Source organism: Bufo gargarizans, chromosome 5 (assembly GCF_014858855.1).
Source record: "Bufo gargarizans isolate SCDJY-AF-19 chromosome 5, ASM1485885v1, whole genome shotgun sequence".
In the NCBI taxonomy this organism is placed as follows: Eukaryota; Metazoa; Chordata; class Amphibia; order Anura; family Bufonidae; genus Bufo; species Bufo gargarizans.
Window position 1 is genome coordinate 46,395,664 of NC_058084.1, and position 18,439 is coordinate 46,414,102.

Here is an 18,439-nt window from a genome sequence, read left to right on the forward strand (position 1 = left end):
GAATCTCATGGCACCAGCAGGGTATAGCACTCACCTGAATGTTTTCCACCATTTGTCACCGTATATACCGCGCCGGGTCTCTGGATCACACAGGTCAGCTCCTTGGCCGAACTGGCAGAGACTTTACACGGGAGATTCCCTAGAACATAATAAATCCATTAATATAATAGTGCATCTATAAAGGGAAGCAACACTGCTACACCGGCGGTTCAAAAGTCTGGTTGGGAGCTGTAATAGGGCAACGTTGTTTGTCACTCAGCTTTCCCAGGAACAGATTTGATCTAGGACTCATTCACATGACCGTATGGTCGCTGTCCCCGTGCTGTAGACCACAAATAGCACAAATATTGACTTGAATGGGTCCGCAAACTGCAAAATACTGCAAAAGATAGGACATGTCCTATCTTCTGTGGTGCGGAGGCACGGACCTGAAAGCCCACGGAAGCGCTTCCCAGTGTTTCTGTGGGCTTCCGATCCATGCCTTCGCACCGCAAAAGATAGGACATGTTCTATCTTTTGCCATATTTTGCGGATCGCGGAAACAATCAAGTCAATGTGTTTACACGGCTGGCGCCTGTGTATTGCAGACCCACTGTTTGCGGTCCACAATACGGGCACCACAGCCATACGGTCGTGTGAATGAGCCCTAAGAAACTGCTGAATATCATTTCTAACAGGGGCAGACACCCCATGAAATGATGCTGTACCTATTTGTACTTGGTTGTCATTTGGGACAGGACTGAAGCCGGATCCCGTCAGTGTGATTCGAGTACCGCCGTACAGGGATCCATATTGTGGGGAGATGCTGTTCACTTCCAAAATATACGCAACGGACGCTCCATCATTCATGCTGCAACAAAACAGGCAAGCTGTAATATGGCCACTGTATTTATATGAAGCCATGTAGAACCCTATTCACACTTGTATAAAGCATTACGATGAGCTGCAATACCAGCTATAGCCCATGAACAGGGGTGGCGCTGTTTTTTGCTGGTTCCTTAGTAGAGGGATAGGATAACAACCAGTATTTGTAAGAAAAGCGGCATTCCCAGAGGTTACCCATGGAAAGTATAATGGATTAGATTTATCAAACGGTGTAAGGGAAAAGTGGCTTAGTTGCCCCTAGCAAACAATCAGAATTTGCCTTTCATTTTCCAAAAAAGTTCAGAAAAATGAAAGGTGAAATCTGATTGGTTGCTATGGGCAACTAAGACAGTTTTCCTTTACATTAGTTTGATAAATCCCCTATATTGCCATGTAGATGTGGCCTTTGGGAGCAGTCAGAGCCACGAGTCAAATGTTGAAGGGCAGCGTTGCTGATCATGGAGCTGTCGGTCCTCCGTGCTAGAGTCCCATGAATGCACATGTATAGCTATTCTACTGACTGACTGGCCTGTATCCCACAGAAGAGTACGTGGGGGAGGATACATAGAGCCAACTCAACCATCGAGGTGATCCCACAGATGCTCAATTAGGTTCAAGTCTAGGGAATTAGGAGGCCAGGAGAGTAGTTGTAGGTCTTGGTCATGTTCTTCCAACGAATGTCAGACATTTCTAACAGTGAGACATGTCGCATCGTCTTGCTGGAAGATCCCATCTGCCCCAAGGAAGACAATCAGCATGTATGGGTGTACATGATCTGCAAGGATGGATTCATACCCAAATCTATTGTTAATGCCCTCCACATGGATGAGTGGGCTCAGAGAATGCCACAAAACATGTTCTTCCAGCAATGGTTTCAGGGTGGTTGTTTTTGGTTTATAAGGAGTTCTGACACCCAGCACCTCTGGCACCCATCAATAGCAGATCGCAATGGGAACAAGCATCGCGGATGATTATAGGGAGGCTTGTTCCCGTTGCGGCCTGCTATTGGCTTCTCCTCCATCAACGGATGTTTTGATCCATGCGACACGGAGGTGCAGCAGCCGCTGTGTGGGCATCAGAAGCAATGCAGGTGCCGGGGAGCAGGGTAAGTATGAAGAATAGGAGAGGCCCAGGCATTTTGGGGGGGCATTATAGGGGTTGGGTAAACCCTTTAACCCTTTAAAGTCAAATAAAGTAAGGAGTTGATGACTTTGCATAGGGGATACAGGGGCAAATGTCCACAAATGTCCAGACTTCAAAGTACCCCTGCTCCAGTGCACTACAATATTATAGTGTTTGTCTTCAAAACCTGACCCGATGCTGTTAGTTGGGGTCAGGATTCGCATCTGCAATACGGAAAATGCCCCCACATTAAGACCATCTGCTTAAGGTCAAACCAGGATAGCAACATGTCTGAAAGACGCAGACCTTATATCACAAGAATAGGTTAAATACCTGGTTATTGCAAATCCATAATTTCCGACTTGCACCATGATGTTGAATGTTCCGGGTGGAAGTGCAGGCAGAAGACATCTTATATTGGTTGGTGTCCACTCCAGAATTTCGCACGTTTCATTTGCAAGAAAAACAGCACTTTCTTCTGACTGATTTAGGAAGTTTAAGCCTGAAATAGTGAGCGTTGTATTTCCCAAAACACTACTGGTTCTTGGTTCAATTCCAGTGATGGTTGGTGCCAAGAAAGAGGTAAAATTGAAGGCATTTGGTAAGGTGGCATTAAGTCCATTTGTGAAAACAATAAGATCAGCGTTGCCTTCTAGCCCCTGAAAAAACAACAACATTCATGTAATATGGCCACAGCTTCATTTTTGTATTTCACCGCACAAGACCTATACCCCTATGGATCTACTAAACAGAACTTAGATTATTGTAGAGTTTTATGAGGATTTAAAGGGATTGTTTCATCAATACAACCCCTGTCCATATATTGTATTAGGACGTCACAGAAGGCGATTCCCCACTTGGTAACCCCCCCTCCCCCTTTATTAGCCGGAGTAGAAAACCACTAAAAAACACCGGCATTTCAAGACGTTATCAGTTTGCTGCAACTGTTGATTGTCTATGGCTACAGTCACAAACTGTTTGCAGTGTCCCTTTGCAATTTGTAGCAGGAACCCCCCCAGGGCCAGTACATATGTGAAACATATCCATAGACCCCCATGCACCTGACAAAAGCCAAAACAGTGTCCTTTTGCCCTGCATAGGGTTGTTATACACTGGTATTCATTTTTTTCAGTTGTATGGAATAGCACAGTCTGCTGCGTTATTCCGTACAGAGTAATAGCACAAAACTAGTATACTGCATGGTATATGTCTTTGCAACATGAAGTGTATGGTGATGTATACCACTGTATTCCTATAAATGCGTTGGAGGTAAATGTCTGGAAATCGTCTCTACATATTCCTTCAACATACACTGCAAACACAGCGTGAGTGGACTGTTAACTAATTTTATGAGACTCAGAGTAGAAAAGAACTATTGAGAATGTAGATCGGCCTAAAAGGAGGGTGGGTGGAAGTAGTCTGTGAAGGTATCGCCTGTTTATGGCTTTCGAACTGTGTTTCTGTCTTACGGTTACACCCCGCAGTGGGAATTGTAGACATGTTTTGTGAGAACTGTACGCCTAGGTTGGATTGGAAGGTAGAAAAGTTTGGAAGGGCACCACATCAGAGAGAAGGCTACATCAAGGGTGTTCCCCCGGGGGAGAACTACACTTATTATCCTGTGTCCCCGTCTTTACTGTAATTGCCCTGGGAATGAGGGAGAGGGACACCATGAACATCGGGACTAATACCACCCTTATCATCATTGTCACTCCCATCTTCCTTCCTGACGCACTCCCCTCCAGGCATGTTGCACTACCATCAAAAGCAATGCTGACAGGATAACAAGTATAACACTTACCTCAGAGGTACGGCATTTAATCAAACTCAGATTGGCAAAGACCACGGCACATCCATTGCCATCAAGTTCTACCACAGAGTTCCCACTAAATCCAGAGCCATGAATTGTTAATAATGTGCCTCCTAGAAAGAAAGCATATTTTCAGTGTTAATGCAGTGAAGCAGGGAAGAAGGGCATCTGATAGTATAATGTACCTATACTGTATGGACAACTGCTTGAGGTTCTCCCCTGTTCCCCTGAACATAACAAAATGCACTCACCTGTCCATGGTTGCCGCTGCTCCATTCCCAGCCTGGACTAGGAAGTGGCTGTATCCCAAGACCGCTTAAAAATCAATGGATGGCGCACTGTGCAAGCTCAGCCACTGCTCCATTCACTTCTATGGGGCTGACGGAAATAGCCGAGACAACGCTTGGCTATTTTCGGTGCTCGTACAGGAATGAATGGAGGGTGGCCACACATGTGTAGACATTGCCGGCTCCGTTCTAAGTATAGGTGCGGGTCCCGGAGGTGGGACCTGCACCTATCAGACATTAGGGGTATATCCTAGCGTTATGCCCCCAATGTCTGCGATGGTACAGCCCCTTTAATGGTACCTCACTGCTGTGATGCAGCATTCAAGCCACTGTGACCTGTGATTGGCCACACTGGGGACCTGGCACAGTGCAGTGGCAGGATCGGTGAGTCGGGTTTGTCATGTTCAAGAGGTTGTCGGCTCCGAGCCTGGACAAGCCTTTAATGTACCATCTTGTGCTATGAGTGATGTATTTATTACAGTCAAACCTATAGATTGGTCAGATATGTACACACCGTGTGCATCACCCAGGGTTGATGTTCCTGGAGGGATACACCAAATGGAAAAGGATTTAGGAAAACTAGAGGAATGGTCAAAAATCTGGCAACTAAAATGTAATGTTGATAAGTGCAAGATAATGCACCTGGGGTGTAAAATCCAAGAGCAGAATATAAAATCAGTGATACAGTCCTAACCTCAGTATCTGAGGAAAGGGATTTAGGCATCATTATTTAAGAAGACTTAAAGGTAGGCAGACAATGTCATAGAGCAGCAGGAAATGCTAGCAGAATGCTTTGGTGTATAGGGAGAGACATTACCAGTAGAAAGAGGGAGGTGCTCATGCCGCTCTACAGAGCACTAGTGAGACCTCATTTGGAGTATTGTGCTCAGTACTGGAGACCATATCTCCAGAAGGATATTGATACTTTGGAGAGAGTTCAGAGAAGAGCTACTAAACTGGTACATGAATTGCAGGATAAAACTTACCAGGAAAGATTAAAGGACCTTAACATGTATAGCTTGGAAGAAAGACGAGACAGAGGGGATATGATAGAAACCTTTAAATACATAAAGGTAATCTAAAGAGGGAAGAGGAGAAAATATTTAAAAGAAGAAAAACTGCTACAAGAGGACATCGTTTTAAATTAGAGGGGCAAAGGTTTAAAAGTAATATCAGGAAGTATTACTTTACTGAGAGAGTAGTGGATGCATGGAATAGCCTTCCTGCAGAAGTGGTAGCTGCAAATACAGTGGAGGAGTTTAAGCATGCATGGGATAGGCATAAGGCCATCCTTCATATAAGATAGGGCCAGGGGCTATCCATAGTATTCAGTGTATTGGGCAGACTAGATGGGCCAAATGGTTCTTATCTGTTGACACATTCTATGTTTCTATTCTTATTTAACAGATCTTAATAATTGAGATCAATAGTGAAAATAATATCTGTATAGACTAATAGGCATTGTTGTCCTATGATTACAAAGAGAGGTCCTTTATCTTTTTAGAAACGGCATCAACCAAGTCCATAGGTCGTGTGAGCTGAGGCCTGTGTCCTACTGTTCTAGAGGGATCCTGAGTTTGGTACTCCCCGTCCCCATGTTTGCTTAGTCTATCCTAATAGGGCTTATAAAAAAGGATATGTCTAACCTACAGCAGAGGACAACGGATCTACATGAATACCTGCAGGGCTTCCTGAGGACGGTGTTACTGAAGAGACAATGATATCATAAGTAAAAGTCATGTTTCCTCCATACGAGACTGCAAATCCACGTTCTGCGATGGACACAGTGATCGGGAATGTTCCAGCGCTTGCTTTCTGAGCCTGACAACGGATCTCATTATCTGTATGTAAAAATACACAAAGAGAAGCAAAATGAATCACAGTGAATACATAATACATGACATGTGATAGACTCAGGGTTGCACCTAGCCTTTCTGCTGTCTGAGGCGAAAACTGGAACGGTGCCACCCCCAATGTCAATTTCTTAACATAACCCCTTTGGCACAATGAAAGCTCTCATTGCCCATGGCCCGTCTGCTGCCCCCCTCTTGCCCCTACCTGGTGCTGCCTGAGGCAATGGCCTTACCCGGCCTCACTGGTGGTGCACCCCTGGATAGACTACATGAAAGTATCAATAAAAGAGTTGAATTAGCAAGTTAGTCCCGTTTGAAAAGGAAAATTCCCTATTATTAAGGTAATTGTTGTAGGTTCAGCTTTAGACAAAACACAGCGGCCACTACAGGGGGAATAGAGTATTACAAGCTGTCCATTGAAATTAATCGGTGACCATGTAATACTTTGGTGTGCCAAGTTCACTAAGGCTAGAGCTGTACTTTGTGAGATGCTCTCGATGGGTCCCCAACTATGGAATGGGATCGTTCTGAGACAACACATTTAATGTAATTTATTTTTACATTATTTAGGGCAGTTTGACTTACCTCTGAGGGTAAGAATGGTGCAAGTAAGGTTTCCAATTGTCACATAGGTTGTGTCATTGGCGGTGCTGTTAGCAAATCCAGTCCCATTTATTATTAATACCGCATCTTCTCCATTGACGGCTGAAAAATATGGTTATCAACTTAGTGCTTTGAACAACTCTTAAAGGAGAACACCGCTTTTGGACAACAAATTCCTTCAGTTCTCATGTATGAATTAGTTTTTTTATCATCCATGTGCAATGCATTGTGGGAGTTACACAACAAGAGCAAGGCCATTGAGGTGACCGTACACAGATTCGTTCTGCACAAAGATGCCTATATGGGGGGGGGGGGCAATCAGACGATGACCTAATGTGTATAGAAGCCGCAAAATAGACAACCTGCAATCTTGATAATTTTTTTTCTAATTTATATTCCAATGCTTTTCGCCATCTTTACCTGTATTAATAGAATAGATAAGTGGTGTTTGTTTTACATCCCAGGTGTAGTCACAGTTTCCAGAACACTTTGAAGGGATTCCATGTATGTAGACTTCCACCTATGATGGATAGCATGGATTTATTGTTAGAAATGATCCCCTCTCCGCCAAAAAAGAATGAATGAATTACTGTACAAGTTAGTAAGTTGTCCTATTTCATTTAACCACATCTGTTTATGGGAAACATTACGTACCCATAGCCATAACCATAAGTCTGTTATTAGTTCCGCCCATCAGGTAGGCACTGTTCATCCCTGGGTGTCCTCCTCTCATTCCCACAGCTTGGTGATTACCTTTTTAAAGTTTTTTTTATAAGATTTAAAAAAATGGGTACAGGGCAAAACCTTACTCATCCTTTAAATGTGCTGCAGCTCCGGCCCCGACCGCACATTGTTCATGAACTGGCCTCATGAACTACGTGTGACGGCTGAAGGCAGTGATTGGCAGTAGCGGTCATGTGAACTATGGACATGGTGTGATTATTGCTTTACCAGCGGAGTCCAGAGAGACTGGGACCAGAATAGGAGCACTGGAGCAGCTGAGCATCTAAAAGGTGTGGAAGAGGTTTTTTTTTTTTTATGCTGCCCCCGTTTTATGCAGTTTTTAAAAAATCTAAAAAAAAAACATTTAGCATACATATATCCTTCATTTACATATGCAACCCAAGAGCTATGAAACCAAGTGGTGTAGTCTAGACTCGCTGCGTGAGAGGAAGCATCTGCAGAAGAGAGACCTGCCACAAGGAACTTCCATCCTTGCATATCAACCAACTACAACCATCCTCTGGGAAGGAAAGAAGTACAGAATATAAAGACTATGTGGGACCAGAGTGAAGTACTGGTGCAAAGCACAGACATAAGTGCAATCTCTCTTCTCTAGCAATAGGCCTTACTGCTACTGGAAAGAGCACATCTCCTTAGCCACCCACCACACTTTTACCATGGATTGGCTACGTGTTGGAGGATCTACACCCCGCTGTGAGAGTAGCTGCTTACCCCCTCTGGTTAATTTGGAAAGTATTTTGGATCTGATAGAGAGACACTCAGAGTCAGCCATCTCACTGCCGGTAATCCCATGTTCAGCTTGGAAGTATTGTGAATGTATCTTGGAGAGACAGAACTGAATGCTATCAGTGCCTTTTCTATGAACTGTCTAGACTACCCCAGTGAAGGAACTGTTTTGCACTCATCACCTTCACTGCCCCACCACCACACAGCCTACATCACTTAGGAGCCCTGCCTTGCACCTCTAAACTTCACGACATCAAGGGCTCCTAAGACGACATCAGACATGAGCCCCAGGACACAGGATGTGCCCAAAAGCGAAGAAAGGTTGTGTACCTCCACATATTTCTACATGGTCCCAAGGAGCACCAGAGTGAGGACACCCACCACAAACCACAACTACCACTACTGTCCTTCTCACAACTCTCCTCTGTGGGCTGCTTGCTGCACATACAAGGTGTGCCCTAGAGAAAGAGAGCCATCGGAGGAGGCAGAATCTGTCTGGAGAGACTTTTACATTGTTTGCTTGCCTCAAAGTAGACATTTGAGGTAAAATACGTTAATGTAATTTTGTTTGAGGGGTCGGTAGTAAACCGCATGTATAGTCAGGGAGACTTGTATGTTTAGTAAGTGCTCAGCAGAGCAGTGGTTGATTTGTGTTTTGGGCCCGAATGTAAAGGCTATACATTTACTTGAATGAAGAACAGTCCAAACCTGAAATGGACTCCTGCGTCACTGTCTCTGACTGCATTTGATACCATTTTGCCGACCGCTACTGAACTAATTCTCACAATTCATAAGTAACCTTTTCACTAATAAGGCGTCCTTTCCCCAGGGCCCCGTATAGGAGCACAACCCTTGTGCCTGTACAGAAATCTCGCCCTGTCATGCAGCTTTCCATATCCCAATTCCCTATACCCTGTCCATTTACTACTATTATATCCCCATTTTTTACAAGCATTAGTAATAAATACTATTAATTTCCATACCTGTGGCTTTGTGTTTGATGTTCTCACTAAATCCCCAAACAGGTGCTGACGAAACAGGCCTCCGCTAGTTACTTTTACTGCGGAAACTTGAGCAGCTACACCGGTCACCTTGGAATCATTGACCTGAATACAACACATGGCGAAGACTTAGATTTTTTATTTTTTTTTCCAAAATAATTATACCTTCCTTCTCACAAACCATACTCTAGCTGTAGGGCAACTGGCTGCAGCAGGAGCCCTCCTCCACTGTTCTGTCTGCAATAGAATATGAGGAGTGCCACCCTATAAGATACTTATTCCTTTCACGTTTGTCTAAGGCGATAGAGCAATAACGATCGATATATGTAATAACATTATAGCAAATAATGATAAACAGCAGCAAAGCTTTATTATTTTAGGACTATTTTTTTTGAAGGAAGAGGCCATCTCCAATATAGATATAGCAGAGCTATGGTTAACCTAAAGCAAAAATATATCCCCATAGGTATATAAAACGGGCCATACTCTCAACATTTTGGACAATCTCTACTTTTTAGAAGTGTCCCTTGACAATATACTGATCACAAAGTGCCCATGTGCTTTCTGTGTGAAACTTATCAGTAAGGCTGAATGCACACTACTGTGATCTATACGAGTATATTACTGTACTGCAGCGGCGGCACGAAGCGCACGGCGTCATAGCAAACAATGACGCCGTGCGCTCCTGCTCTCAGCAGGATGCCAGGCCGGGATACCACGAACTGCTCCACGGTCGTGTGCATTCGGTCTAAGTGATCAATTTTCCTACAGCGCCACCACAGGGGTAATTATGCATAACACTGAACTCATTCAAATCTATGGGCTGTCTGTGTAATGCAGGACAGGACAGGTCCTCCAGAGTAAGGCCTCATTCAGACAGTCGTAGTGTTTCGCGGATCCGCAAATTGCGCGATTGCGGACAACAATAGGACATGCTCTATCCTTTCCGCGAAGCTGTGCTGTCCACATCTTTTGCTGCCTCATTGAAATGAATGAGTCTGCAACCGTTCCGCAAAATTGTGGAACGGGTGCGGAGCCATTCATACAGCTGTCTGAATGGTCCCTAGGAGACATTCTTTGTAGCCAAGAGATGAGGATCCTGAGCAGAGAACCCCCCCTCTCCTCTATTAAAATTCCTTAAAGAGCATCTGTCAGCAGATTTGCACCTATGAAACTATGGGGCGTCATTTGTTCACAGTGCATTTTTTTTTGTGACACAAAATGCATTTTGTAGTATTCTGTCACACAATGACATTCTGTGTCACAAAATGAACTCTGTGCCTCAAAATACAATTCTGTTAATTTTGTGACACAGAATAAAATTTTGTGACTTAAAATTCTACAAAATGAATTTTGTCTATACAACATACATTTTGTGTCACGAAATGCAATGTGAACAAATGGCTCCCCATATGCATATATTAAAGCATCCTTTTTCTCAGCAATGTGGACACATATGAACATGGGACCAACACAGACGTCTTCAGCTGCCAAGTAACATGTAACAGATCAGCCAGTGTCATAGGTACAAAACTGCTGACAGATGCCCTTTTATGACGGTATGTTGAAATTGGGTTGATGATGTTCCTGGAGGGATACACCAAATGGAAAAGGACTTAGGAAAACTAGAGTAATAGAGAAAAATCTGGCAACTAAAATGTAATGTTGATAAGTGCAAGATAATGCACCTGGGGCGTAAAAACCCAAGAGCAGAATATAAAATCAGTGATACAGTCCTAACCTCAGTATCTGAGGAAAGGGATTTAGGGATCATTATTTCAGAAGACTTAAAAGGTAGGCAGACAATGTCATAGAGCAGCAGGAAATGCCAGCAGAATGCTTGGGTGTATAGGGAGAGGCATTACCAGTAGAAAGAGGGAGGTGCTCATGCCGCTCTACGGACCACTAGTGGAGTATTGTGCTCAGTACTGGAGACCATATCTCCAGAAGGATATTGATACTTTGGAGAGAGTTCAGAGAAGAGCTACTAAACTGGTACATGGATTGCAGGACAAAACTTACCAGGAAAGATTAAAGGACCTTAACATGTATAGCTTGGAAGAAAAACGAGACAGAGGGGATATGATAGAAACTTTTAAATACATAAAGGGAATCAACAAGGTAAAAGAGGAGAGAATATTTAAAAGAAGAAAAACTGCTACAAGAGGACATAGTTTTAAATTAGAGGGGCAAAGGTTTAAAAGTAATATCAGGAAGTATTACTTTACTGAGAGAGTAGTGGATGCATGGAATAGCCTTCCTGCAGAAGTGGCAGCTGCAAATACAGTGGAGGAGTTTAAGCATGCATGGGATAGGCATAAGGCCATCCTTCATATAAGATAGGGCCAGGGGCTATCCATAGTATTCAGTGTATTGGGCAGACTAGATGGGCCAAATGGTTCTTATCTGCCGACACATTCTATGTTTTTATTGTTTTTCTAAACTGGATAACCCATTTAAGACAATGTAACAGACAGGGATATGACTGTGTAATAAGACTGATATTTTATGTAACATGATATCCTCAGATCTGTCAATCTCAGTCCCAGCTCTGCTATATCTTACGTTTAAACAAAAAAAAGTAATTAAGATATAACTGAACACTCAGTAGGCCCTGTGAAATGAACAGATGAAAAATGCTGTGTATACCTGTAAGAGCGGCTGGTATCCTGTAGCCGTTAAGAACTTTATTTGCCATGAGTATCCTCTGCAGCTTCCATATCTTGAAAGTATGGAAACCTGGCCTAGTTCTGGAATGGTCTCTAATGCATATTTGAGATTGATGCTGGAGATGTCTACACGGAGATCTGTAGAGCAACCAGAGGATGGGGATTATTGACTGACCGATCATAGACAATGTTATCATAAAACTATTGGCTTTACCAATTACCAGGGCCTTAGGGGTGTGCAACCTGTGCCACCATCCAAGGTGCATCAATCACCCCTGCTGAAGGAGCACCACCGAAGAACTGGCCCCTGAGGTTTGAGACCAACATAAATCATATTGGTAAGTGTATAGCAGTATTGTTTAGACACTGTATAGCACTGTTACTAGATTTCTAGATGTATGGTGCTATTATTTAGTCACTGTGTGGTATTTAATTAGGTATTGCATAGTACTGCACACAATTACACCACACAGTATATAATATTTGCAGTGTATGGTGATGATGGCGCTATATAGCATTGTTATTTGGCTGACAAATGACACTTTTGCTTGGACACCATATAGTATAATAATTATTATGAGGAACTGTATGGTATGTGTTTTACACCATATGAAGGAGAGGGCAGCAACAGAAGCTACCGCACAGGGTACAGTCCAATGTAAGGTTGGACCTGTCAGTTATAGTTATTACTATGCTGTAGGAGAGCTCCTGTTCTGGGAGACTCATGTCATCCTTGTATTACGTGCATTACCATTCATCTAAAATATGCACCATGTAATACTATATATACCCTGCATCAGCCACTGCAGGGGAAATGCCAGGCTGGCGGTGACCTTTCATGGCAAAATAAGCTGTTTACCGGGGTGCTCGGAGCAGAATATGGGGTGATTTTCTCATCTGCCCAGGGATTCCATTTTGAAAGGGGGCACCTCTGATGAGACCACTCCTTTAACCCCTTAAGGACTCAGCCCTATTTCACCTTAAGGACTTGGCCATTTTTTGCAAATCTGACCAGTGTCACCTTAAGTGCTGATAACTTTAAAACACTTTGACTTATCCAGGCCATTCTGAGATTGTTTTTTCGTCACATATTGTACTTCATGACACTGGTAAAATAAAGTTAAAAAAAATATTTTTTTTTGCATAAAAAAATACCTAATTTACCCCAAATTTGGAAAAATTGCAAATTTCAAAGTTTCAGTTTCTCTACTTCTGTAATACATAGTAATACCCCCCAAAATTGTGATGCCTTTACATTCCCCATATGTTTACTTCATGTTTGAATTATTTTGGGAATGATATTTTATTTTTTGGGGATGTTACAAGGCTTAGAAGTTTAGAAGCAAATCTTAAAATTTTTCAGAAATTTACTAAAACCCAATCTTTAGGGACCACTACATGTCTGAAGTCACTTTGCGAGGCTTACATAATAGAAACCACCCAAAAATGACCCCATTCTATAAACTACACCCCTCAAGGTATTCAAAACTGATTTTACAAACTTCGTTAACCCTTTAGGTGTTGGACAAGAGTTATTGGAATTTTCCATTTTAACCCATTTTTTCCACTAACAAAGCAAGAGTTAACAGCCAAACAAGACTGTATCTTTATTGCCCTGACTCTGCCGTTTACAGAAACACCCCATATGTGGCCGTAAACTACTTTACGCCCACACAGCGGGGCGTAGAGTGAAAGGTGCGCCGTTTGGTTTTTGGAAGCCAGATTTTGCTGGACAGTTTTTTTGACACCATGTCCCATTTGAAGCCCCCCTGATGCACCCCTAGAGTAGAAACTCCATAAAAGTGACCCTATCTAAGAAACTACACCCCTCAAGGTATTCAAAACTGATTTTTACAAACTTTGTTAACCCTTTAGATGTTGCACAAGATTTAATGGAAAATAGAGATACAATTTCAAAATTTCACTTTTTTGGCAGATTTTCCATTTTAATATTTTTTTTCCAGTTAGAAAGCAAGGGTTAACAGCCAAACAAAACTCATTATTTATGGCCCTGATTCTGTAGTTTACAGAAACACCCCATATGTGGTCGTAAACTGCTGTACGGGCACACGGCAGGGCGCAGAAGGAAAGGAATGCCATACGGTTTTTGGAAGGCAGATTTTGCTGGACTGGTTTTTTTGACACCATGTCCCATTTGAAGCCCCCCTGATACACCCCTAGAGTAGAAACTCCAAAAAAGTGACCCCATTTTAGAAACTACGGGATAGGGTGGCAGTTTTGTTGGTACTAGTTTAAGGTAAATATGATTTTTGGTTGTTCTATATTACACTTTTTGTGAGGCAAGGTAACAAGAAATAGCTGTTTTGGCACCGTTTTTTTTGTTATTTACAACATTCATCTGACAGGTTAGATCATGTGGTATTTTTATAGAACAGGTTGTCCCGGACGCAGCGATACCTAATATGTATACAATTTTTTTATTTATGTAAGTTTAAACACAATGATTTCATTTTTTAAACAAAAGAAAACATGTTTTAGTGTCTCCATAGTCTGAAAGCCATAGTTTTTTCAGTTTTTGAGCGATTATCTTAGGTAGGGTCTAATTTTTTTAGGGATGAGATGACAGTTTGATTGGCACTATTTTGGGGTGCATATGACTTTTTGATCGCTTGCTATTACACTTTTTGTGAAGTAAGATGAAAAAAAATGGCTTTTTTTACACCGTTTTTATTTTTATTTTTTTACAGTGTTCACCTGAGGGGTTAGGTCATGGAATATTTTTATAGAGCCGGTCGATACGGACGTGGCGATACCTAATATGTATACTTTTTTTTATTTATGTAAGTTTTACACATTGATTTCATTTTTGAAACAAAAAAATCATGTTTTACTGTTTCCATAGTCTAAGAGCCATAGTTTTTTAGTTTTTGGGCGATTATCTTGGGTAGGGTTTGAATTTTGAGGGATGAGATGACGGTTTGATTGGTACTATTTTGGCATACATGCGACTTTTTTGATCACTTTTATTACCTTTTTTGGGGAAGTAAGGTGGGCAAAATTTCAATTTCCTCATAGTTTTTATTTTTTTATTTTTATGGCATTCACCTTGCGGGGAAAGTAACATAACCATTTTATAGATCAGGTCGTTACGGACGCGGCGATACCTAATATGTGTAGTGTATTTTATTTTTTTTATTTTTATTCAGTGATAAATGTGTTTTTTTATCTTTACTTTTTTCACTTTTTTTTACATTTTTTTGACCCAGACCCACTTGGTTCTTGAATATCCAGTGGGTCTGATGTCTGTATAATACAGTACATTACACTATATAGGGTATTGTACTGTATTTTACTTACACTTTGTCTGAACAGATCTATGCCTTTAGCACAGATCTGTTCAGCACCATGGACAGCAGGATGCCTGAGAAGGCGTCCTGTTGCCATGGGAACCTTCCCCGTCTGCTCAGTTGTGGCCACGACTTCGCAGATGGGGAAGGGTAAGAAGGGGGACTCCCTCCCTCTGTTACCCCATCCTTTCGGGGGCTGCAAAGGCACAGCAGCCCCCCGATGGGAGAGGGAGGGAGCCCCCTCTTACTGTTAACTTTTTTCATACAGCGGTCCGTACGGACCGCGGTATGGAAAGGGTTAAACGTCTGACATCGCGGCACAGATGTCAGCCGTTTATACCAGTGTCAGCAATGTGCTGACACTCTGGTATACAACTGGCCACCAATGAATATTCAAGAGGAGGCGGGCGGAGGATCGCGATCCCGCCTGCCGCACCGCCCGCAAACCCCCCCCCTGCACCTCCCGCCGCCATAAAATCATTCAGGGGTGCAGGGGGGGTGAAATAAACTTTTTTTTAGGGCATTTTTGGTCAGGGCAGAAAGCGCAGCAAACCGCAGGTCTGAATTGACCTGCAGTTTGCTGCGATCGCCAATACGGGGGGGTCTCATGACCCCCCCCCCCCCCCCCCCCCCCGGCGTTGTGACAGGCCGGCATCCTGTTCGGATTAACCCCCGCAGCGCCGCAATGTCATTTTAAACTCATGACGTACCGGTACGTCATGCGTCCCTAAGGGGTTAAAGGGGATGTTCAACCAGGTGAAGCATCATCTGCATTTAGCTGATAGTCGCCCGTCAGACTACCGCTGCAGCCACAGCCACTGCAGGTGCAATATTCTATTACAAGTCACAAAAGATTTGTTCACTTTTATTTACACTATATATATAGTGCCAGATTTCTTCATTTACCGCAATTATGGTGTAAACCTGCCCCTTCATTGACATAGTGAAGATATGTCCTACTAGATTCATGACAATTGACATGTAACCATACCACGTATTTCCTTTCCATAAGCTTGTATACTGAATGTTCCCCCGATGGGAGGGGATGCAGCCTGGGTCCGATTTATCTGGATCAATGTGCCTTGTGGCCAGGATGGTGTTGTATAGATGGCTGAATCTGCTGGGCTGCTGAGAATATTCTAAAAAATAGGAATAATAATAATAATAATAATAATAATAAGTACAATACATAAGCATCATTACCAGGGGTCAGACCCCCACTAATGGCACATATCCGAAATGGCATATATTATTGCTTATTGTACTAATGTTGTGCCTATTGTACTTGTGCTGTTTTATATTATGTATGTATACCGCCTATTAGATGTACAGTTCTATGGTGCTCTCAAATAAATAATAATAATAATAATAATAATTGATTTGCATCTGTTCTTATAAGGCATCATGTGAAGCCTTGTGCACGGATGGCTATATGGAGACAGACAAAGACATCACGGCGCTACAGTAGACACTCCACGTGCTGCACTACGGAGACCTAGACACTCCACGTGCTGCAGTACAGAGACCTAGACACTCCATGTGCTGCAGTACGGAGACCTAAACACTCCATGTGCTGCAGTACGGAGACCTAGACACTCCACGTGCTGCAGTACAGAGACCTAGACACTCCACGTCCTGCAGTACAGAGACCTAGACACTCCACGTGCTGCAGTACGGAGACCTAGACACTCTACGTGCTGCAGTATGGAGACCTAGACACTCCACCTGCTGCAGTACAGAGACCTAGACACTCCATGTGCTGCAGTATGGAGACCTAGACACTCCACCTGCTGCAGTACAGAGACCTAGACACTCCACGTGCTGCAGTACAGAGACCTAGACACTCCACGTGCTGCAGTACAGAGACCTAGACACTCCATGTGCTGCAGTACGGAGACCTAGACACTCCACCTGCTGCAGTACGGAGACCTAGACACTCCATGTGCTGCAGTACGGAGACCTAGACACTCCATGTGCTGCAGTACAGAGACCTAGACACTCCATGTGCTGCAGTACAGAGACCTAGACACTCCATGTGCTGCAGTACAGAGACCTAGACACTTCATGTGCTGCAGTACAGAGACCTAGATGCTCTACATGCTGCAGTACGAAGACCTAGACCCTCTACGCGCCGCAGTACGGAGACCTAGACACTCCGTGTGATACAGTACGGAGACCTAGACCATCCACGCGCTGAAGTATGGAGACTTAGACACTCCATATGCTGCAGTATGGAGAACTAGACACTCCACCCTCTGCAGTACGGAGACCTAGACACTCCACCCTCTGCAGTACGGAGACCTAGACACTCCACCCTCTGCAGTACGGAGGACACTCCACCCTCTGCAGGACGGAGACATAGACACTTCACATGCTGCTGTACAGTGCCAGCATATGGCATCATATTAATATGTAATATGGCATCTGATTCAACATGACGCAGTTCATATAAAATATGACAGAAGATACCTCTGTATGAGCCTGCATACACTTCTGTAGGATGTAATGTGGTACTGTGACTATGGCTGTGGGAAAGAAAGCTGGAGAGTCGTAGCTCTGTATCAGAACAGAGCTCTAACCCATGTAAAGATATCTTATGAAATAAATATTAATGACATATTCTCAGGATAGGATCATTATCTGGTCGGTGGAGGTCCGAGAGGGCCGGTGTCAGCACCCGGCATACACGGGAAAGTGCCTGGGCCCACTGCTCCTGGGGGAGGCCACTGCATCTCCTAAATCCAGGGGCATCGCCAGGTCAATTATTTGGGGCCCCCATCAGGGTAGTACTGGCAGTACTGTCGTCAGGGGATGACTGGCTGGGCTGGGGGCTATGTTCATGCCTGTGCTCATTGGTAATGGGGCCCAGAACTGTGATTGTTCTTCATGAATCAGAGCTCTCACCAAAGCAGCCTCACTTGTGGTCGGTCCGGCATCTATCAGGCTCTAACACTGCCCTAGTAGTACTCTCTAATCACTAATGAAGTGGTTGGGCGGAGTATGACTAACATCTGTCAGGTTCCGCTCACCCACGTCATTAGTGAATACTACTAGTAGGGCAGCACTGAGGCCTGACAGATGCCGGAATGAGCGGATGTGAGAATTAGCGGATGTGATGGTGCTGTGGTGAGCGCTCTGACAGGGGCCCGGCATGAAGCACAAAGACAGTTCTGGTCCTGTTACCAATGAGTGCAGATTGAGGGAAAATCACTGTGGGCACTACAGGGAGATTACTGGGGGCAGTGGGAGATGAACATTACTGTGACAGTTGGGGGACGTTACTATGGGCACTTTGGAGACTTTACTGGGGGAAGTGGGGGAACATTAGTATGGGCACTATAGGGAGATTACTGTGGGCACCACAGTAATGTCCCTATGGTGCCCATACTAATGTTCCCCCACTGCCACCAGTAAAGTCTCCAAAGTGCCCATAGTAACATCCCCCAACTGTC

The 18,439-nt window shown here is 43.6% G+C and overlaps 1 protein-coding gene across 1 annotated transcript in view; it reads right to left on the reverse strand.

The window, feature by feature from the left end:
- LOC122939295 (fibrocystin-L-like) overlaps positions 1-18,439 on the reverse strand; it is a gene marked incomplete at its 3' end in the record, with an annotated part of 171,561 nt that overhangs the window by 82,074 nt on the left and 71,048 nt on the right. The window contains exons 23-32 of the mRNA XM_044295366.1: positions 15,979-16,126; positions 11,660-11,817; positions 8,993-9,115; positions 6,960-7,059; positions 6,522-6,641; positions 5,763-5,924; positions 3,782-3,909; positions 2,320-2,645; positions 708-850; positions 35-139 (exon numbers count right to left, since the gene is read on the reverse strand). Coding sequence (XP_044151301.1) covers positions 35-139; positions 708-850; positions 2,320-2,645; positions 3,782-3,909; positions 5,763-5,924; positions 6,522-6,641; positions 6,960-7,059; positions 8,993-9,115; positions 11,660-11,817; positions 15,979-16,126 — 1,513 coding nt within the window. The remainder of the gene's footprint in view (positions 1-34; positions 140-707; positions 851-2,319; positions 2,646-3,781; positions 3,910-5,762; positions 5,925-6,521; positions 6,642-6,959; positions 7,060-8,992; positions 9,116-11,659; positions 11,818-15,978; positions 16,127-18,439) is intronic.